The sequence below is a fragment of the Marmota monax genome, unplaced genomic scaffold (genome assembly GCF_021218885.2).
Source record: "Marmota monax isolate L192 unplaced genomic scaffold, Marmota_monax_Labrador192_F-V1.1 WCK01_AAM20220418_F8-fsc00006, whole genome shotgun sequence".
NCBI lineage: Eukaryota > Metazoa > Chordata > Mammalia > Rodentia > Sciuridae > Marmota > Marmota monax.
In genome coordinates this window covers 19,932,833-19,952,595 of record NW_026693712.1, presented here as the reverse complement: position 1 = coordinate 19,952,595, position 19,763 = coordinate 19,932,833, and the positions used below count along the sequence as shown (strand labels likewise).

Below are 19,763 nucleotides of genomic sequence, written 5' to 3'. Positions count from 1 at the left end.
GGGCACCAGGGATTGAATTCAGGGGCATTCAACCACTGAACCACATCCCTAGCCTTATTTTGTATTTTATTTAAAGACAGGGTCTCACTGAGCGGCTTAAGGCCTTTTACTGAGGCTGGCTTTGAACTCGTGATCCTCCTGCCTCATCCTCCCAAGCTGCTCGGATTACAGGTGTCCGACACTGCATCCAGCTATAAATCATTTTTTAAAATACCGTGAGACATTATTGTTAATGTTATGAATTTACATGATTGCCATATGTCAGTATCTTTTTAAAGATATAAGGGAGGCATATATCAGATATAGGAAAACCTTTCATCTGCAGAGTTCTTCATCATGAGTTATTTCTGATCTGATAAATATGCAGAGCTTATCTTTACTCTTAGTATTCTATAGAGCTTTTAAGTCTAATTGATGTATGAATCGGAGGTAACTTTTTTCCCCTTCTAAGCTCATATTGTACAACTAAAGTTGATAGAAATTCTTTTGTGTTGAGAAATAGTTTACTTTTTTGAAAATGGCCCTTAAAATAAAACAAACAAACAAAATACATGGAAATGAGAAAGAGAATGGCTTTTAGGCTTTAATCTACAGTGGATATACTCAGCAGAGAAAGAGAGTAAGTGCTTTTCCAAGACCCCAAAGATAACACCATACAACTACCATCAGAATACCAGTGGACAAGACATAGCCCTGGCCCTCTATGTGCTTCCAGCTATAAGAAGGGAGGTATAGCCAGGCACAGTGGCGTATACTGTAATCCCAATAGCTTGGGAGGCTGAGGTAGGAGGATCACGAGTTCAAAGCCAGCCTCAGCAGAAGTGAGGCGCTGAGCAACTCAGTGAGTCCCTGTCTCTAAATAAAATACAAAAAAGATCAGATGTAGCTCAGTGGTTAAGTGCCCCTGGGTTCACTTCCTGGTACAAAAAAAAAAAGGAGGAGGAGGAGGGAGGCATAATAATCACCTGAAATGCTTATCAATAGAAATTAATAAAACAAAGTATAATTTGTGTAAGTTTCCAGGAAATAATGTAAATAAATTCTTTTTTGTTTTAAAAAATTGCTCTAAAGAGTTATACATGACAGTAGAATGCATTTTGATACATTATTCATAAATGGAGTCTAACTTCTCATTCTTCTGGTTGTACATGATGTAGTACAATTACAATTGTGTAATCATATATGTACATAGGGTCATAATATCTGATTCATTCTATTGTTTCTGTCCCCCTTGTAAATAAATTCTTGAACTCAGGATTGTATATGTTGTATATACTTTTAAAAAAAAATATTTTTTAGTTGTAGTTGGACACAATACCTTTATTTTATTTATTTATTATATGGTGCTGAGGAGGTAGGTAGGCGAGCGTTCTACCGCTGAGCCACAACCCCAGCCCTGTATATTCTTTTTTTAAAAAAAATTTAAAATTTATTCTAATTACTTATACACGACAGTAGAAAACGTTTATGCACTTTGATATATCATACATAAATCGATATAATTTCTCATTTTTCTGATTATACATGTAGAATCACATTGGTTGTGCAGTCATATATGTACATAAAGTAATAATGTCTGTTTTTTTTTTTTTTTTAATAATATCTGTTTTATTCTATTATCGTTCCTACCCACATATCCTTCCTACCTACTTACCCCCTCCTTCCCTTAACTCCTCTCTTTCTAATCTAAAGTAATGATATTCTTCCCCTGATTTTTTAGGTGTAGATGGACACAACACAATGCCTTTATTTTTTTATGTGGTGCTGAGGATTGAACCCGGGTCCTGCCCGTACTAGGCGAGCGCTCTACCGCTGACCCACAATCCCAGCCCTTAACATGATATTCTACAGCTCCATCCCTTTACTGGCAAATGCTATAATTTCATTCTTCCTTAAGGCTGAGTAATATTCCATTTTACGCCCCCCCCCCCTTTTAAAAAATCCATTCATCTCTTGAAGGTCACCTAGGTTGTTTCTATAGTTTAGCTATTGTGAGTTCAGCTTATGCTGGATATTCTTTTTTTTTTTTTTTTTTTTTTTGTGGTGCTGGGGATTGAACCCAGGGCCTTGCGCATGGGAGGCAAAGCACTTTACCAACTGAGCTATATATCCCCAGCCCTGGATATTCTTAACAACTATGATAAAGTCTATTTTATGTTTCAAGCTTAATTTTTAAAATTATAGATGCAATAACCAGTTTATTATAGAACCTGGTTTCATAAGTACAAAATAATATTAAGAGGCAGAATGTAACCTAGTAATAACTCTTAGTTGCCTTTTCACTGCAGTTTTTTCTTTAAAAAAAAAAACACACCACAGATTACATACATTTGGAATTTCATATTTTTCTGCTTAAGATTATATCATAAACCTTTACATTTTTCATATGCTAATATTTTTATAATAGTTGTAGCCTCACCATAATTTACTTAACTAGTTTCTTATTGTTGAGCATTTGACCTATTGTCAGTGTTTTGCTATAAGAGAAATGAAAGAATCAGTGACTGAACTCTGAATTTTCAGATATCAAAGAATATTTGTTAGGAAAGTAGAAATTGGATAGTTGGGATGGTTAGGGAAGTGTGGTGGTATACCTAGTGGTGGTTGTATTTCTGAATTATTCTGTGGATGTGGGTGTAGATTGCATTTGATTAGTGTTTTTTCCTCTCCCCTTCAAATCTTAGTTTTTTTTTTCCACTTCTTTAGTAATAGCTTTTTGAAAAAGCATATTATCATTAGATCAAAGGGAAGAAATATTTTTAAGTCTTTTGATAATAGTGCAAGTCACTTTTTGGATATTTTGCTTTCATTGGTACCACATGAGGGTGCTTGTTTCAATGGTAGTTGTTACTTAAGAAAGAAGAGCAAGCAACAGAAATGACCCCTATACTAAAATCTTGTGTGAAATATAGAGTTTGGACTATTTTTTAAAATATTGATCAGCCCTTCATTTTAATCCCTGCTGAGTTTTTTTTTTTTTTTTGCCCCCATTCTGTAAAACAGGAGATTTGATGAAGAGTGCTGCAGGAGAGTTTGCAGATGATCCCTGCTCTTCTGTGAAGCGAGGCAATATGGTTCGGGCAGCTCGAGCTTTGCTCTCTGCTGTTACCCGGCTGCTGATTTTGGCTGATATGGCAGATGTCTACAAACTACTTGTTCAGCTGAAAGTTGTAAGTATGGGCCTATGTTTGTAATTTGTTCTTTGTGTATCATAGTGAAGCTGATGGTGGCCATTCTTAGTTCATCAGTTCTTAGGTTTTAGTTTGGTTTTGAAGTTTATCTAAATGGACCATGCATGTTTTTGTTTAGTTTATGCTTACTACTTTTTCAAGTATATATGATCTGGGCCCTCCTATGAGCCAGTGTTGTCTTGATTCTAAGGAAGAACTTGTAGCAAAGGTATTGTTTAGACTTCTTTGCAGTACTGATTAAACATTTCCTTGCATTGGTAGAATTGAAAAACTAAGATACATTAAATTGTACACTTTTAGATAGAGACCAATATTACTATATGTCCTTTCTACCTTTTGTAAAGCATCCATGTAATAGGAGGTCCATAGCAGCTCAAGAGATTTAACTTTGAATTGCTTTTGAGTAGTTGTTAAAAGGAATTAAAAAATATTCTCAGATACCATACCATACATATCATTATCAATAGACTTGTAAGTCAGAACTTTTGTTTTTTGGGGTTGTGTTTTATAGGTAGAAGATGGTATCTTGAAACTGAGGAATGCTGGCAATGAACAAGACTTAGGAATACAGTATAAAGCCCTGAAACCTGAAGTTGATAAGCTGAACATTATGGCAGCTAAAAGACAACAGGTACAGTCATTATTTGGGGATATTTTAAAATTGTTTATATTTAGTGAGGAAAAAACCATTTTGCCTACGTTTTCTGATGGTACCATTATCTTGCTCTGCTAATACAGTTTAATTAAAATATTTAATCTAAGGTATCAGTTCAGTATTGTGCTCTTAACAGAAGTATAATTATAATAAAGTTGTATTCATGTTATTCTCTCATTTTAATTTTGTGAAAATTTTAAGTAGTTTATCATTTTTAATGAAGATATATATGGGGAGGTGATTGGCCTTTGTTATATGTGTTCAAGTATTAATGTGAGTTTTAGTAGAATTAGTAGAATTTAGATCTTTAGGAAACCTAAACAAGTTAAAACATATTAAAGTTATCTCTACATCTGAGACCCTCCCTGCTGCATTATCACTTTTAAAGTGGCTCTTATAATCATTACTAGTAGTTTTTGTTGTGTGAGGCATGTGGATCATTATTCTCATTTTTTTCAAGTTCCACAACCTGTTTGGTATTTTTGCTGTTGGGGTCTTTGAAATCCTTCCTCTGTCTTTTCTGTTGGATACTTTGTATTTTAGGTTTGTGTTCTGCAAGGAGGATACATGCATTGCCATCCAGCTCTTTTATAACTCCCTAAGTACTGATGAAACTTACTCTACTTCCCCGCCTCAAGGATGGTGCTAAGGATTGAACCCAGTGCCTTCTGTATTCTAGACAAGTGTTCTACCACCAAGCCACACCCCCTACCCAGCAACTACTTTTCTTATATTAAAACAATCTCTGAGAGGCTGGAGTTGTGGCTCAGAGGTAGAGTGCTTGCCTACCATGTGTGGGGTGCTGGGTTTGCTTCTCAGCACCACGTATATAAATAAGTAAATAAAATAAAGGTCTATCAACAACTAAAACATATTTAAAAGAAAACAATCTCTGAAAGGATGAATTGTTATTATTACCTAATACTCTTATCAGTTAGGATATCTTGTACTGTCTGTACAGGAAACCCAACTCTTAACTCCTTGAATAGAGGAAGTGGGTATTTTTTCACTGACAATAGCCAACAGTAAAATGAATAATTGATAAAGAAAATGTAGTATATACATGGATTAATACTCTCCATCATAAAAAAGAACAAAATAGTGTCATGTGCATAGCATAGTGTTAACAGGAGATCATTATGCTAAGTGAAATACACTAGGCACAGAAAGATGAGTGCTGTATGATTTTACTCATAAACAGAATAAAGAAGAAATAATATGAGGGAAACCCTATTGACTTTAACTTGTTTTTTTTTTTCCTCACTTAAAAATCAACTTTCTTCTAAACCTATTGCTTAGAAACCAAACTTATCGCTTCCACTAAACAATGTTCATAATGAAAGCAGTACTAAAGTTACCATTTGTCTATTTCCTATGCACAAATATACACAAAGTACATATTTTATTAAAAGTTGAAAAATTGTAATCGTTTTATTTTTTTTTAAATACACGGCAGCAGAATGTATTACAATTCTTATTACACATATAGAGCACAATTTTTCATATCTTTGTATAAAGTGGGTTCATGCTGATTCGTGTCTATGTATATATTTGGGTTTTTTTGTATTACAATTCTTATTACACATATATACAACAATTTTTCATATCTCTGTATATAAAGTAGGTTGACACCTAATTCTTGTCTTCATAAATGTACTTTGGATAATGATGTCCACCACATTCCATCATCCTTGCTAATCCCCTACCTCCTCCCTTTCCCTCCCTCCTGTCTTCCCTATCTAGAATTCATCTATTCATCCCATATTCCCCCTCCCTACCTCATTTTGAGTCAGTCTCCTTATATCAGAGAAAACATTTGGCATTTGTTTTTTTGGGACTGGCTAACTTCAGTTAGCATTATCTTCTCCAATGCCATCCATTTACCTGCAAATGCCATGATTTTATTGCTGAGTAAAATTCCATTGTGTATATATGCCACGTTTTTTTTTTTAACCATTCATCACTGAAGGGCATCTAGGTTGTTTCCACAGTTTAGCTATTGTAAATTGTGCTGCTGTAAACATTGATGTGGCTGTGTCCCTGTAGTATGCTATTTTTAAGTCCTTTGGGTATAGTCCGAGGAGAGGAATAGCTGGGTCAAATGGTGGTTCCATTCCCAGATTTCCAAGGAATCTCCATACTGCTTTCCATATTGGCTGCACCAATTTGCAGTCCCACCAACAATGTATGAGTGTACCTTTTTCCCCACATCCTCGCCAACACTTATTGTTGTTTGTCTTCATAATAGCTGACATTCTGACTGGAGTGAGATGATATCTTAGAGTAGTTTTGATTTGCATTTCTCTGATTGCTAGAGATGATGAGCATTTTTTCATATATTTGTTGATTGATTGTATGTCCTCTTCTAAGAAGTATCTGTTCAGCTCCTTGGTCCCTTTATTGATTGGGTTATTTGTTATTTCGGTGCTTAGCTTTTTAAGTTCTTTATATACCCTAGGGATTAGTGCTCTATCTGATGTGTGAGGGGGAAAGATTTGCTCCCAGGATGTAGGTAGGCTCTCTGTTCACCTCACAGATTGTTTTTTTGCTGAGAAAATCTGGACATTTTTTTCAACATGTTATCTTTAGTGTACCTGTTGCTAGATGGGTGTAGATGTTCTAAGTGTGATATTTGCATATATCAATGTGTCCGATGAGAATAAAAGATTTTTTTTATATGTCTCTCTTTGTGCAAACAACCTAGAAGCCCTCATAAACTCACCCTGAATCTGAAATGTGCACATATATACATACCTATGCTGTTTTTTCCTTTGTATATTATGTGTATTATAATTTGTACATAATGGTGGAATTTGTTGTTACACATTCATGCTTGCACACAATATAACAGTATATTTTGGCCTTGATTGTTCCCCCAGCACTTACCCCCTCCTTCCTTGTCTCCCAACCCCAGTTGTTCTCCTCTACTCATCTCCCTTTGATTTTCCTAAGATTCCTACCACCACCTTTTTAAAATCTTTTCCCCCTCTAGTTTCCACATATGAGAGAAAACATATAACCCTTGACCTTATGAGTTTGGCTTATTTCATGTAACATAATGGTCTCTAGTTCCATCTGTTTTTGTGCAAATTACACTTCATTTTTCTTTATGGCTGAATAAAACTCCATTGGGTATATATGTCATGTTTTCTTTATCCATTTATCTGTTGATGAACACCTAAACTAGTTCTCTAGTTTGGCTATTATGAATTGTGATGCTATGATGTATCACTAAAGTATGGTGACTTTAATTCTTAGAATAAGTATTGAGGAATGGTATAGGTGGGTCATATAGTAGTTCCATGCCTAGTCTTTTGAGGAACCTTTACACTGATTTCCATAGTGGTTGTACTAATTTACAATCCCACCACCAGTGTAAAGGTGTTTCTTTTTCTTCATCATTTATTATTGTTTGTATTCTTGATGACTGCTGTTCTGTCAGGTGAGAGATGAAGTCTCAGTGTAGTTTTGATTTACGTTTCCACAATTGCTAATGATGAACATTTTTTCATGATTTTTTTTTTTTTTTGGCCATTTGTATTTCTTCTTTTGAGAAGTGTTTGTTTAATTCGTTTACCCATTTATTAATTGGGTTATTTGAGTTTTTTTGTGTTTAGTTTTTTTTTTTTTAGTTCTTTATATATATTCTAGATATTAATCCTCTGGCAACATGCCCAACAGGCCTATATGTCCCTCAATATCCTGGTTTTTATCATTGTTCACCCTATTTTCTGCCCTGGGATCTACCATGTCTGGATGCATCAATGGGCTCCTTTTGCCCTGTTATTCCTGGTTAGGTTTGGCCAGTGGGAGCATAAGCAGGAGGTTAAAGGAGATAGGAGAGTGAAGTTGGGGTGTTTTTCATAGACCCCCTACCTGCTGGTGGCCCTGGGTAGATCCAAAGTTCCTGGGTTCCTGCACCCTGGATTCTGGTAACTGTTGCTGCTTCATGTCCCTTCAGACTTAAGTGACCTAATAGCCTTGTGGTTTTCCTATACTTCATGTGTATTCCTAGTTCTTTTCTTGTGAATTAAAATTCTGTTCATTTTATCTTAAGGGCCCAGCTTGTTGGAAACTTCACTCTGGATATTTCCATATTCAGCTGCATTTGGATACTATCCGCTAGTTTCCTTCAATAACTGGTCATGTTTTCTCACACTGTGTTTTCTAATAGAATTTTTTTTCTGCTGTATGCTTCCATTGGTCTGTGTTCGCTTGACTTTTTCTTTTCTCCCCAGAAATGTTATGTGATAATTTGCTTCCTAATTGAGCCTTTCATCTTTGTAGGCACTTTGTCCAGGAAAAGGGAGTATTTCCTCAAGACTGTGTGGCTCTCTTAACTGCCCTAGTATCATTTAACAACAGCTACCTATTAAAGAAAACCTCATAAGGTCCACGTGCTTTCTGGAATTTACCTTTTTTGGTTTTGGATATGGCATGGTAGTCATGATGACATTGTTGACAATAATATTAGAATAAAACATTTTGTTAGAGTTATTCATTAGTAACTCTAAGCAAGTGTTTACTATGTGCCAAGCACTGTTATAAGGTATCCCCCCCCCACACCCCTTGCAGTGCTTGGGATTGAAGCTAAGGCCTCATGCATTCTAGGCAAGTGCTCTACCACTGAGCTACATCCTCAGCCCTATTACAAATCCTTTATAAACACAAACTGAATGTAATCTTTTTTTTTTAATATTTATTTATTTATTTTTCGGTGGACACAACATCTTTGTTTGTATGTGGTGCTGAGGATCGAACCCGGGCCGCACGCATGCCAGGCGAGCGCGCTACCACTTGAGCCACATCCCCAGCCCCCATGAATTTAATCTTAAGAAAGTAGTAAATAGGCAGATACTATAATTATTCACATGTTAATTTTTGTAAATGAAGGAACTGTAACACACAGAGGTTCTGTAATCTGGCAAGGTTTTTCACTTAGTAAGTAGTGGATCTAGGATTTGATCCTAAGCTGTCTCACTTAAGAACAGGGATTTTGTCTGTTTTATTGCTCCTAGAATCCCTAGTGCCTAGAACATTGCCTAGACTTAGTATTTCTTCTTTCTTTTTTTTTTTTTAATTGTAGGCATACACAATACCTTTATTTTATTTGTTTATATGGGGTGCTGAGGATTAAACCCAGTGCGTCACACATGCTAGGTGAGCACTGCACTGCTGAACCACAACCCAGGCCCTAGTATTTCTTAATAATTATTTGTTTAACAAATGTATAAACAGACTACTTGCTATACTGCAGATCTATCCTGGAGTGGGATTCTAAGTGTGGCTCTAATTTGTTACTTTCTTGGGCTAAAATATTGTTTGCTAACTAGAAGTGTTGCATTTCTATTAGCCTCTAGGCTCTACTTTGACTGTAAGGGTATCTTAATACATTTTCTGTTGTGTCTGAATACTACATACTGGGTGATTTACAATGAATAGATGTTTATTTAGCTGGTAGTTCTGGGGGCAGAGAAATCCAAGAGCTTGGTCCCAGTTGATTTGCTCAGCATCTACTGAGGGCTTTCTTGATGCATTCTAACATGGAAGAAGGTATCTCTTATCAAGAGAAAGCTTGGATCTCTTTTTCTCTCCTATTAAAACCCTCATGACCTCATTCAATCCTGATTACCTCTCAAAAGCTTCACCTGCAAATAGCATTAACATATGATTTTGGAGATTGTTTTCAACATGTAAACTTTTGGAGGAATACATTCAAACCATAGCAAAGTGTAAAGGTGATGGCAAAGTTCAAATTGAGCTAACATTAACCTTGGTTTCTGTAAGGAGGACCAATGCTGACTCATGCTGTCAACTCTGGGTCTCCAGCATGCTAGGAACTTAGTGTTTTAATGTTCATATTTCATTCACCCATCTAAGGACAACTTATTTGATATTTGGAAGAACGTAATGCCTCTTCTTTCTATAAACTCTGCTTTGCATGGTTATTTTTCCAAAAATTTGAACAGGTATATTATTTTGTACCTGTAAATATGATCTTTTGAATACAAGACGAGATGTGATCAAATATATCTGTGGCTATGATTTTATCTTGTTAAATAGGGAAATAAGAAGAAACTTTCACTTGGGTAGAAATAATATTATACTCTGATGAGAAGATAGCTTCTACTTCCTGGTCATTGAATGGACTGGATTGTTAATTTGAGTTCTTTCCTCTATGTTTTCTGTTTGGCTATTCCTGAGTCGGTTTGAATCATAACTGGATTGGTGAAGTTGAGGAATCATGAAAGCTAAACTAGACCACAGGATTCTAATTTATTTTTTGGGTACCAGAGATTGAAACTCAGGGGCACTCAACCACGGAGCCATATCCCCAGCCCTATTTTGTATTTTATTTAGAGACAGGGTCTCACTGAGTTGATTAGCGCTTTCGTTATTTAGTGACAGGGTCTCGCTGGGTTACTTAGGGCCTCTCAGAGTTGCTGAATTGGCTTTGAACTTGCAGTCCTCCTACCTCATCCTTCCAAGTTGCTGGAATTATAGGTGTGTACCACCACAGCCGGCCCAAGAACCTTTTTTTTTTTTTCCTCTTTGAGTAATTTCCAGTAACAATGGGATACAGAAATGCCTCCTTCTGGTCTTGCTTATTGTCGATATCACTTAACTGTTGCTTTGCATATGTTCTCAGCCTACCCAGTAGATACCATCAATGGTAAGGATGCCAGAAACCTCAGATTCTTTTGTTGGATCAATAATGGGGTACAGGAAATAGAAAAGGATATTTTTCACTTAAGACTATATCTATTCAGAATATTATAATCATGGATTAAAATAATGGAGCATATGAACCTCAACTTTATGATTTAATGACTTGTGTACTGCTGAATTTTATTGGGTAAGGAAAGTTTGGTTCTGTGTTTTAGGGTTCTGTGTCTTGTGTCTTAGTCTTTGGGTTATCAAAGGGGAGAGGAGTTCTGTACTTGTGAGAATAACTGGGTATATCCTCACCTAGGTGGTTTCGCATAGTTCACATATAACTATGTTATTCTGCTTCAGATTTCCCCAAACTCTTCTATTTTTTTTTTAAACATTTACTTTTTAGTTGTAGTTGGACACAATGCCTTTATTTTGTTTACTTATTTTTATGTGGTGCTAAGAATCGAACCCAGGGCTTTGCACATGCTAGGCGAGCACTCTACCGCTGAGCCACAACCCCAGCGCCCCCAAACTCTTCTAATTGACTTGTGTAACTTAACAAATCCTTATTATCTTACTTTGTTTAAATGTGTGTCAAAATGATTTTTATATTTTGGTTTGCTGGAATAGGTACACATATCTATGTATAATTATAATCAAGATGCTGAGTAGTATTATGTTTTTACTGTGCTATGCTAGGTGCTTTACATGCATTATCCCATTTATTCCCCCAAACAACAAAAGAGCTTCTGTTACTGCTCATATTTTACAGAGGGAGAAACTGAGCACAAAGTGTAAAATAAGGTCACAATAGCCAGGAAAAAGTAGACTAGGATATTTAAATCCAGATTTCTGTGATTCTAAAGCCCAAACACAACATATTAACTCATACTGGTTCCTTTGTGCTTAACTTTCAAGTCAGATTGTTAATGAAAATAATTCAAGTTAGATTGTTAATGAAAGTAATGTGTCTGATAGGTAGAACTCTTAACTTTACTGCCTGTACCAGCAAATTTTCATGTGACTCTAACCCACATAAAGAATGCTCCATTTTCTTATTTTACTCTTGTAGGAACTGAAAGATGTGGGCCATCGTGATCAGATGGCCGCAGCTAGAGGAATCCTGCAGAAAAATGTTCCGATCCTCTATACTGCATCCCAGGCATGCCTACAACATCCGGATGTCGCAGCCTATAAGGCCAACCGGGATTTGATATACAAGCAGCTTCAACAGGCAGTCACAGGCATCTCCAATGCAGCCCAATCTACAGCATCAGATGATGCCTCCCAGCATCAGGGTGGAGGAGGAGGAGAATTGGCATATGCTCTCAATAACTTTGATGTAAGTTACACTTGAGAGGAAACTTCAGACTCTCACCAGTATGCAAAAGATGACACTTAGATTTGTGATATAAGTAGAAGAATCATCAGTCTACTTAATCATAACTTGATTTAAAGCATTTATCTTTTTTCTTAGCTTGGATTGGATTTCGGGATTCTTTTTTGCAACAAGTATATTTCCTATGGGGTCATTCTTCTTCTTCTTTTTTTTTTCTTCCTTTTTTTTGGTTCTGAGAAGTAAACCCAAGGGCTACATCTCCAGCTTCCCCTCCCCCCACTTAAAATTTTTTTTTAGTTGTTGATGGACGTTTATTTTATTCATTTATTTATATGCGGTGCTGAGAATCCAACCCAGTGCCTCACACATGCTAGGCAAGTGCTCTGCCAATGAGCTACAACCCCAGACCTCCAGCCCTTTTTATTTTGAGATAAGGTCTCACTAAGTTGCTGAGGGCCTCCCTTACTTATTGAGGAAAGCCTCAAACTTGTGATCCTCCTGCGTCAGCCTCCTCAGTCATTAGGATTAAGGATGTGTTACACTGCACCCGGCTATGAGATCATTCTTTTTTATTTTTTAATTTTCTTTTCAGATGTTGATGGACTTTTATTTTATTCATTTATTTATATGTGGTGCTGAGAATTGAACGAAGTGCCTCACACATGCTAGGCAAGCACTCTATCAATGAGCCCCAGTCCCAAGATCATTCTTTATTGAGGATATGAATCTAGTTCATTTGATCCAAGATTTTGACCTTCTGGAAGATTCATGAAGATATTGGAAATAGAGCAGCAATGTGTGCAGAGGTTTTGTCCCCTAAGAGATCATGGTCTAGTGGGGTATACAGATATATCATAGTGACTGCTGCCATCTTAATCTTATTTGTCTGCCTAGATGTACTTCTCAGTAACTTTAATTTGAATCATGAACATAAAATTTAATCAAGTGGAAGCAGATTTTGAAATTAGCATAATACCACATATTGTGTGTATATACAGCCCTGTGTATATGACATTAACTTCTTTGGTGGGTTTTGTTTTTAATTCCTACCCATACTGCTTCATGGCTTCCAGTAGATGGCAGCAGTTTAAGATTTCTTTTTTTAAAGGGTATTTTGTTTTGTTTTAAACCCAATTGGTGGGGTAATTTTTCTTTTTTTTAAAATTAAGGTAAAGGAAACCAGTGTCCTTTCAGAATAGAAATATTCAGGTTATAGAATCAATACAAGGGGAGTGTATTTTGTTTTTAACATTTTTTTCTTTGCCTTAATGTTTTCTTTGTCTGATCCTTTAGGCTTTGTCTTATCCTTTAGGCTTGTGTAACTGATCCTTGCTGGTGTGCATGGTTGATTTAGGATGGTCTTTTCATGAAGCGTGAAGGCAGTGTTAAGCCTAAAGACCATGATATTAGAATTGAAATTTTACCCTGGACCCTTAAACATGAAATAAAATACCCATTTATAAGGAACTCTTAGGCTGCACCTATAACTTACTGGAACTGTTGTTTTCTCCTCTTCCAGTTTGACAGTATTAGGTATTTATCTCTTTCAAGTTAGTAGGGGTCACATTTTACCCTAAATTATTAAGTAATATCTGTAATATAATAGCAGAAACCACTTAATTTCTTAGAATCACCGTTTCTTCATTTGTAAATGAGGGTTTGTCCTAAATGATCTGAGGCTCATTGTGGCTCCACGATTGTATTACAATTCTATGATCATCCATTCTTCATTTCTATTGGCCAGAAAGTATTTTGTATTCAGTTTTTAATCAGAGAAATCCTGTTATGCAAATTTGGTAAGAAAAATGGTTAAGTAAAATGTGTGGATTAATAATAAATTTAAAGTATTACATGTTCAATTTTAAAACTGAGGTTTCTTTGGAAGGAAAGGAAAAAATATTTACTCATTTGAAAACATCAAGCTTTTTGTAGGAAAAAAATTGGCATTTAAATTGAAATTAATAAGGACATAATCCTTATAAAGAAAAATTAAACCCAAAGTAATTTGCACAGATGGTTACCATTGTGAGTGTAAATTGTATCAAGTGGGGACATAGATGATCGAACTTGCACCTGTAGCTTACTTGTATTTAGACCACACTCACTGGCAAAACTGTGTTTAAGTGGAGTCAGGAGGGAAGGGGAGATGACAACAATTTGTTTTTAGTGGAGCAATTATACTTCTTGCTATCTTAGTGTACTTGTGGTCTTTGAGGAGGAAAGTTTCTAATTTAGACACAATAGGATACATTTGAGACCAAATTGTTTATAAATCTTGATTAGATGTATAAGGAGAGAAGTAGATGGAAATTAATTTTAATAAATGCATTTCTTTCTGAAATTTTGGTGACAGAAGTAAATTTTGTTTTTATTTTTAAATATTTTTGTGTAGAACAATTTTGCTACTCATGTAGCAGTTTTATACTTTGAATGTAAGAAAGATAAATTATTTTCCTTATAATTCTTATTTGATAATATGAATTACTAATACAGACTGACCTATAGCTGTTTAGAAAAAGTAGTGTGGACATGATACAGTTGTATTTGCATTTGTGGTATACCTTACCCAGACTGCTTGGCTGGATAGTGCCTTTTTTGAAAAGTGATTTATTATAGACCAACTTATAGGATGGCCCTTTAGCTACCAAGAAGAATAACTTTCTATTAGGTATTAGAATTAAATCTTGATATTCCTAAACACTTTCCCTTACCTTGAATGATAAAGGGAACAGAGATGAGCATTCATATTCAATAATACTTTCTTGACAGAAACAAATCATAGTGGACCCCTTGAGCTTCAGTGAAGAGCGCTTTAGGCCTTCCTTGGAGGAGCGCCTGGAAAGCATCATTAGTGGAGCTGCCCTGATGGCTGACTCGTCCTGCACACGTGATGACCGTCGTGAGCGGATCGTGGCAGAGTGCAATGCTGTCCGCCAGGCCCTGCAGGACCTGCTCTCAGAGTACATGGGCAATGTGAGTGTCAGAATCTTTCTTTAAAGTAAGATAGTTGTATCTCAGGAATTTTCTATAACATGGTGAATATGAGATGTATTAACTATTAATTTCAAATATTCCTTTTTTTGGGGATGGGTGAGATTTTTCAAGGAGTGGCTAAATAATTTTCTAAGTCACCCTTTCCTCCCCATAGTTTTATATGGAAAAATTTATACTTAAAGAAATCATATAGTGAGTACCTATATATCCTTTATCTAGATTCACCAATTAATGTGTAGGCCATTTGCTTGTGTGTATAAAACAAATACACCCTTGTTTTCTCTGAAACATTTGGAAGTAACTTGCATACATTGATTTTCCACCTCCACCCATTTCAGCATGAATTTTCTAAGGATAATGACCTTCTATACCACTAAAATTTCCTTATTGTAACTCGATGGTCAGATAAGTTTGGGCAAGAGGAAATGGTGAAAATCCATTTCTTAAATGTTTGTGGTTTATGAAACTTTTTTCATGAACCATATAGAATTCTGTAAGCATGCATAATTTTTAAAATAGAGCCATATGAGGCAGACTGGGTAATGTTTTTGAATTTTTAAGGTTTGTAATTAAAAACAGTGCTGTGAAATTTGACACTTGATTTTTTTTTTTTGCCATAGAATATATTGTACTTGTTGGTTTTTCTCTGTTATCCTGTCTTTCTTTTTCCTTCTCACATATTTTTGTCTTCCAGTTCAGTTATTTAATGTTAACTTAAGGCACTGTAGTTTAGATCAAGTACCCAATAATTTGCTGATATAAGGAAGGAATAAGTTAAATAAAAATTATATAAAATTATTCAAAAACATTTTTTGGTACTGGGAATTTACCCCAGGGGTACTTTACTATTGAGCCACATCCCCAGCTCTTTTTATTTTTCATTTTGAGAAAGGGTCTCACTAAATTGCTTGCCGAATTGCTGAAGCTGGCCTCAAGCTTGTGATCCTCCTGTCTCAGCCTTCTGAGTTGCTGGGATTACAGGTGTGTGCCACATCTGGTTATAAAAAGTTATCTTAAAGAGAAAATGGAAAATGCAAGTTAGCTGTCATCACTACAGGTTTTGTTTTGCCTATTTATAACTCTTTGGAGAAAGACCTTGATCCTTTTTTCATTTGTTCATTTGGAATACTTCTTGTTTGAATGGGTAATGTTGAGTCATGATGGAATTCCTAGGGTGAAGATGAATGCCTTCCTGTGTTTATTCTGTTTCTACTGTATTGTGAAATTAGTGAAGTGTATTGAATCATTTTAAATCATTGCTATGTTTCGATCATAGAGATTTAGTAGATAAAAGGGAAAAAGTGATAAGTCATTGGAAATGTAGGGCACATTTAAAAATCCATATTAATGCTTGAAAATTAGAAAATATGAAAAAATGATGGGTTGAAGAATGGCTTACAGTTGATGGAGTCATAAATGGGAGAGCAAGGACTCATAGTATATATATGGATCAGTAATCTGTTGTTCTGCGTAATGCTGGAAGTGGTGCAGAAGTGCCCAATACAGTTATGATTAGGAAACTGCTTTGAAAAACAACCTTTGGTGAGGAAGAGGATGTGGTAAATCTGCAGAGCTTCCTAACCCGTCTATAAGACTAGTACTGGGGTTGCTCAGGCTCTCTGGCCATTTACTCCATTCATGAGTAACTTTCTGGCTTTTCCCTAGAATGTCATACAAATCCCTGTAGTACTTTGTCTTCATACTATAAATGTAGGAAAAGTTGTGGAATACTAATTTATACTGAAAACATGGAGCCTCTAATATAGCACTCTTTTTTTTTTTTTTTTTTTAAATAAAGATGGACACAATATCTTTGTTTTATTTATTTTTTACATGGTGCTGAGATCGAACCCAGTACCTCACAAGTACGAGGCAAGCGCTCTACCGCTGAGCTATAACCCCAGCCCCTAATTAATATAGTACTCTTAAGCAAAAAAAAAATTGAACCATGCTTGATGGTTGTATCTTATTGAAATATAAGTACTGTGGAGGATGTCTTGAAAGAAATTTTCTTGAGATTCAGAAATGTATTTTAGAAGTTGGTTTCCAGTTATGTTTCTCTAATGGTAAGAATCTTTACTTTCCTTTTTATTTATTTATGTAAAATGAAGAAACTTCAGTCTTCCAAGAAGCAATGGAGTGAGGATAAAAGGGGAAGGCAATGATATTCACTCAGAAGAGAGCTTAGAGTGGTAAAAGGGTCTGAAGAAACAGAAGCAACTGAGGATAGATTTTTTGCTTATTTGTGAAGCATTTAGAAACAGACTCTCTAGTGACAATCAGAACATAACTGGCCATCTCTGCCTGTAACTCAGTTCACATACTCAATGTGAAACACATGCAAAGCAGTGTACTCAGTAAAAGCATGCTTAATGAGCTCATGCTGACTTGTTCATTATGGGGATCTATGTAGACCAAGTGATAAAGTCTAGAAAGGCTGACCTATTTGCACTGTTTCATTCTTTGGATTCTCTCATTAATATCATTTTTATAGACATATTCTTGTCATAATCTCTTGAGTTTTTGTTTTTCCTTCTGTTGTATCAGTTACCAAGTTCCACTAGTTTTTCTTATGAGGCAGTGATGCACATTAGAATTCCAGGGGAACCTTAAAAATCCTGATGTCTGGGGGCTGGGGATAAAGCTCAGTTGGTAGAGTGCTTGCCTTGCATGCCTAAGGCTCTGGGTTCAATCCCCAACGCCGCCAACAACAATAAAAAAAAATCCTGATGTCTGGGTTATACCCCAGACCAACGAATTCAGAATCTCTGGATCAGGGTCCAGATATAACAGCATTTCAAAAGCTTTCAGGTGACTCCATTTTGTAACTGAGGTAGAGAAGCTGCTCTGTTTATTCTATTTGTTTATTTCTATCCATTACCATTGCCTTACTTGAAGATTTCCTCACTTTCTCTGTTTCCCTCCCTCATTTGGCCTGCTTAGGCTAAGCCAAGCTCATGTCTTCAGTAGGACATTGTTCATTGTATTCTTGAGATTCCCTTTCTTCCTGTTTAATTCTAATCTGCTCTTCCTCGAATTCCCACATTTCCTCCCATCTCTTGTCATTTCAAATTGAACCATCTTACATTATTTCTTTGGTGCTTGAAGTTTTGTACCTAATTATGTACTTCCTTGAACTTTCTCTTAATTATATTTCCTTTTCCCATGTTATTTCTGCAAAAAGGTTTTAAGCTATTGGAAGACTGAAATCTAAAATTATACTTTCATGGTTAGTATAATTCTAGAAGAGGTACTCAGTAAAAGCATGCTTAATGAACTCATGCTGACTTGGGAAAGTGAATAAAATGAACAATTTTGGATATTCACAGTGCTCAGGATACCATATTGGAAGAAAAAGCTAACGATCTTGCCCTTATGGGCTTTGCATTCTAGGAGGGTGGCAAGGATCTGAGTAGTTTACTTCAATTTCCATAATCTTTTATTATACAGATGGTATTTTTAGAAAAAAAAAATTAAATAATCTGAAATAGCAATTAGTGAATGAGATAGCTTAGATCAGGTTGGAGTAAAATTTTAATTCCTCAAGTGAAGATCAGATTTCTTTACAAAGGCTCCAAAGGGTCAGGAGACCAGAGCATTAATGTTTCCATTGGTATTATGGTTTGAAGAGTTGAAGGGTAGTTAGGTAGTTTTGACTCCGTAGCTAACTAACTGTGTAGGCCCTAAGTGATATTAACGTAAAGTTAATACATTTAACTTTAGTTAATACATTTAACTGTGGTCTAAACTTAACATAATAGAAATTTCACCCTTTAGTGGGTGAATTCTTGTAGTTTTATAAATGATAATCTAGTTTCCTTGAAATGAAATTTGGTTATTGTGGTCAAGTTTAATTTGCTTCTGGTCTATCAGCCTAAAGTTGCTCTAGGTTTGAGATTTCTAGAGAAGGAAAAGCATTTTTGGATGTATGTCATAGTCTTAAAAGGCTTAAAAGTGAAACAGATTGAAATTAAAATGAAATGTAATTAAATTTAAAAATAGTTGTTATCGTTTTATTCCATATAGAAGCCTAAAATATTTATTAAACCAGGGTTTACAGTTTACTGTCATGTTAAGGAGTTAAAATTTCTTTTCTTTGAATATGTAGCTGATTAGTAGTTGCCCAGTTGTGTGTTGAAATGTTCTCTGGAGTTATTTCAATGCCTGTGAAAAACCTTCTGAAGGGTCTTACACTTTATACAGCTGAATTCTTTATCTAATAGTTGTCCTTGTGCTAAAGGGGATGTTGACCTTGCTATGTTCCTTTCTCCCTTTTTAGGGTATGTTTTTCTAATAGTAGAACTTATTGAACCAAGTTTGTTCCTGTTATTATACCCTTTAATTCCTGACTCCTCTCAAAACAAATGCTTCCTCCACTGATCTGAAAATGCTTAACACAATGTCTGAAACATAAAGGACCCTTGATCTTTGAAATGAATTCCGTTTGGTTTTGACATCATCAATCTTGCTACCAGTTTTGGTAATGTGACTGGCTGGAGAGTTAGGACTTACAATTGGTGAGAACAAGCACACTCGGTAGACTTAAATAGCTCTAGCTCTGTGCTATTCAGTATGTTAACCATTAGTCCAATTTGGCTATTGAGCACTTGAAATCTGTTGAGTCCAGGTTGAGATGTGCTGTGAGTATAAACTATACACTAGATTTCAAAGACTTAGTATCCAAGAGAATGTAAATATCTCATTGATAATATTTAAGATATATTGGATTAAATAAAAACTTAATCTTCCTATATTTTTATTATAGTTAATAAAAAGTTAAGATTGTTTACATGGCTTATTTTTCTGGCTTACATTATATTTTTGTTGGCTAGTTCTAAGTATTGAATAACCAACCAGCTAAGGTGAGTAGATGAGTTTAGCATCAACTTCTTCATTGAATGTCCAGAGTGGTATGGGAATCCTTGCA

At 35.5% G+C, this 19,763-nt stretch overlaps 1 protein-coding gene across 4 annotated transcripts in view; it reads left to right on the top strand.

The window, feature by feature from the left end:
* Ctnna1 (catenin alpha 1) overlaps positions 1-19,763 on the top strand; it is a 173,494-nt gene that overhangs the window by 58,594 nt on the left and 95,137 nt on the right. For all 4 annotated transcript variants that reach the window (XM_058584297.1, XM_058584299.1, XM_058584296.1 and 1 more), the window contains 4 exons: positions 3,004-3,170; positions 3,703-3,822; positions 11,576-11,845; positions 14,612-14,815. In XM_058584297.1, coding sequence (XP_058440280.1) covers positions 3,004-3,170; positions 3,703-3,822; positions 11,576-11,845; positions 14,612-14,815 — 761 coding nt within the window. The remainder of the gene's footprint in view (positions 1-3,003; positions 3,171-3,702; positions 3,823-11,575; positions 11,846-14,611; positions 14,816-19,763) is intronic.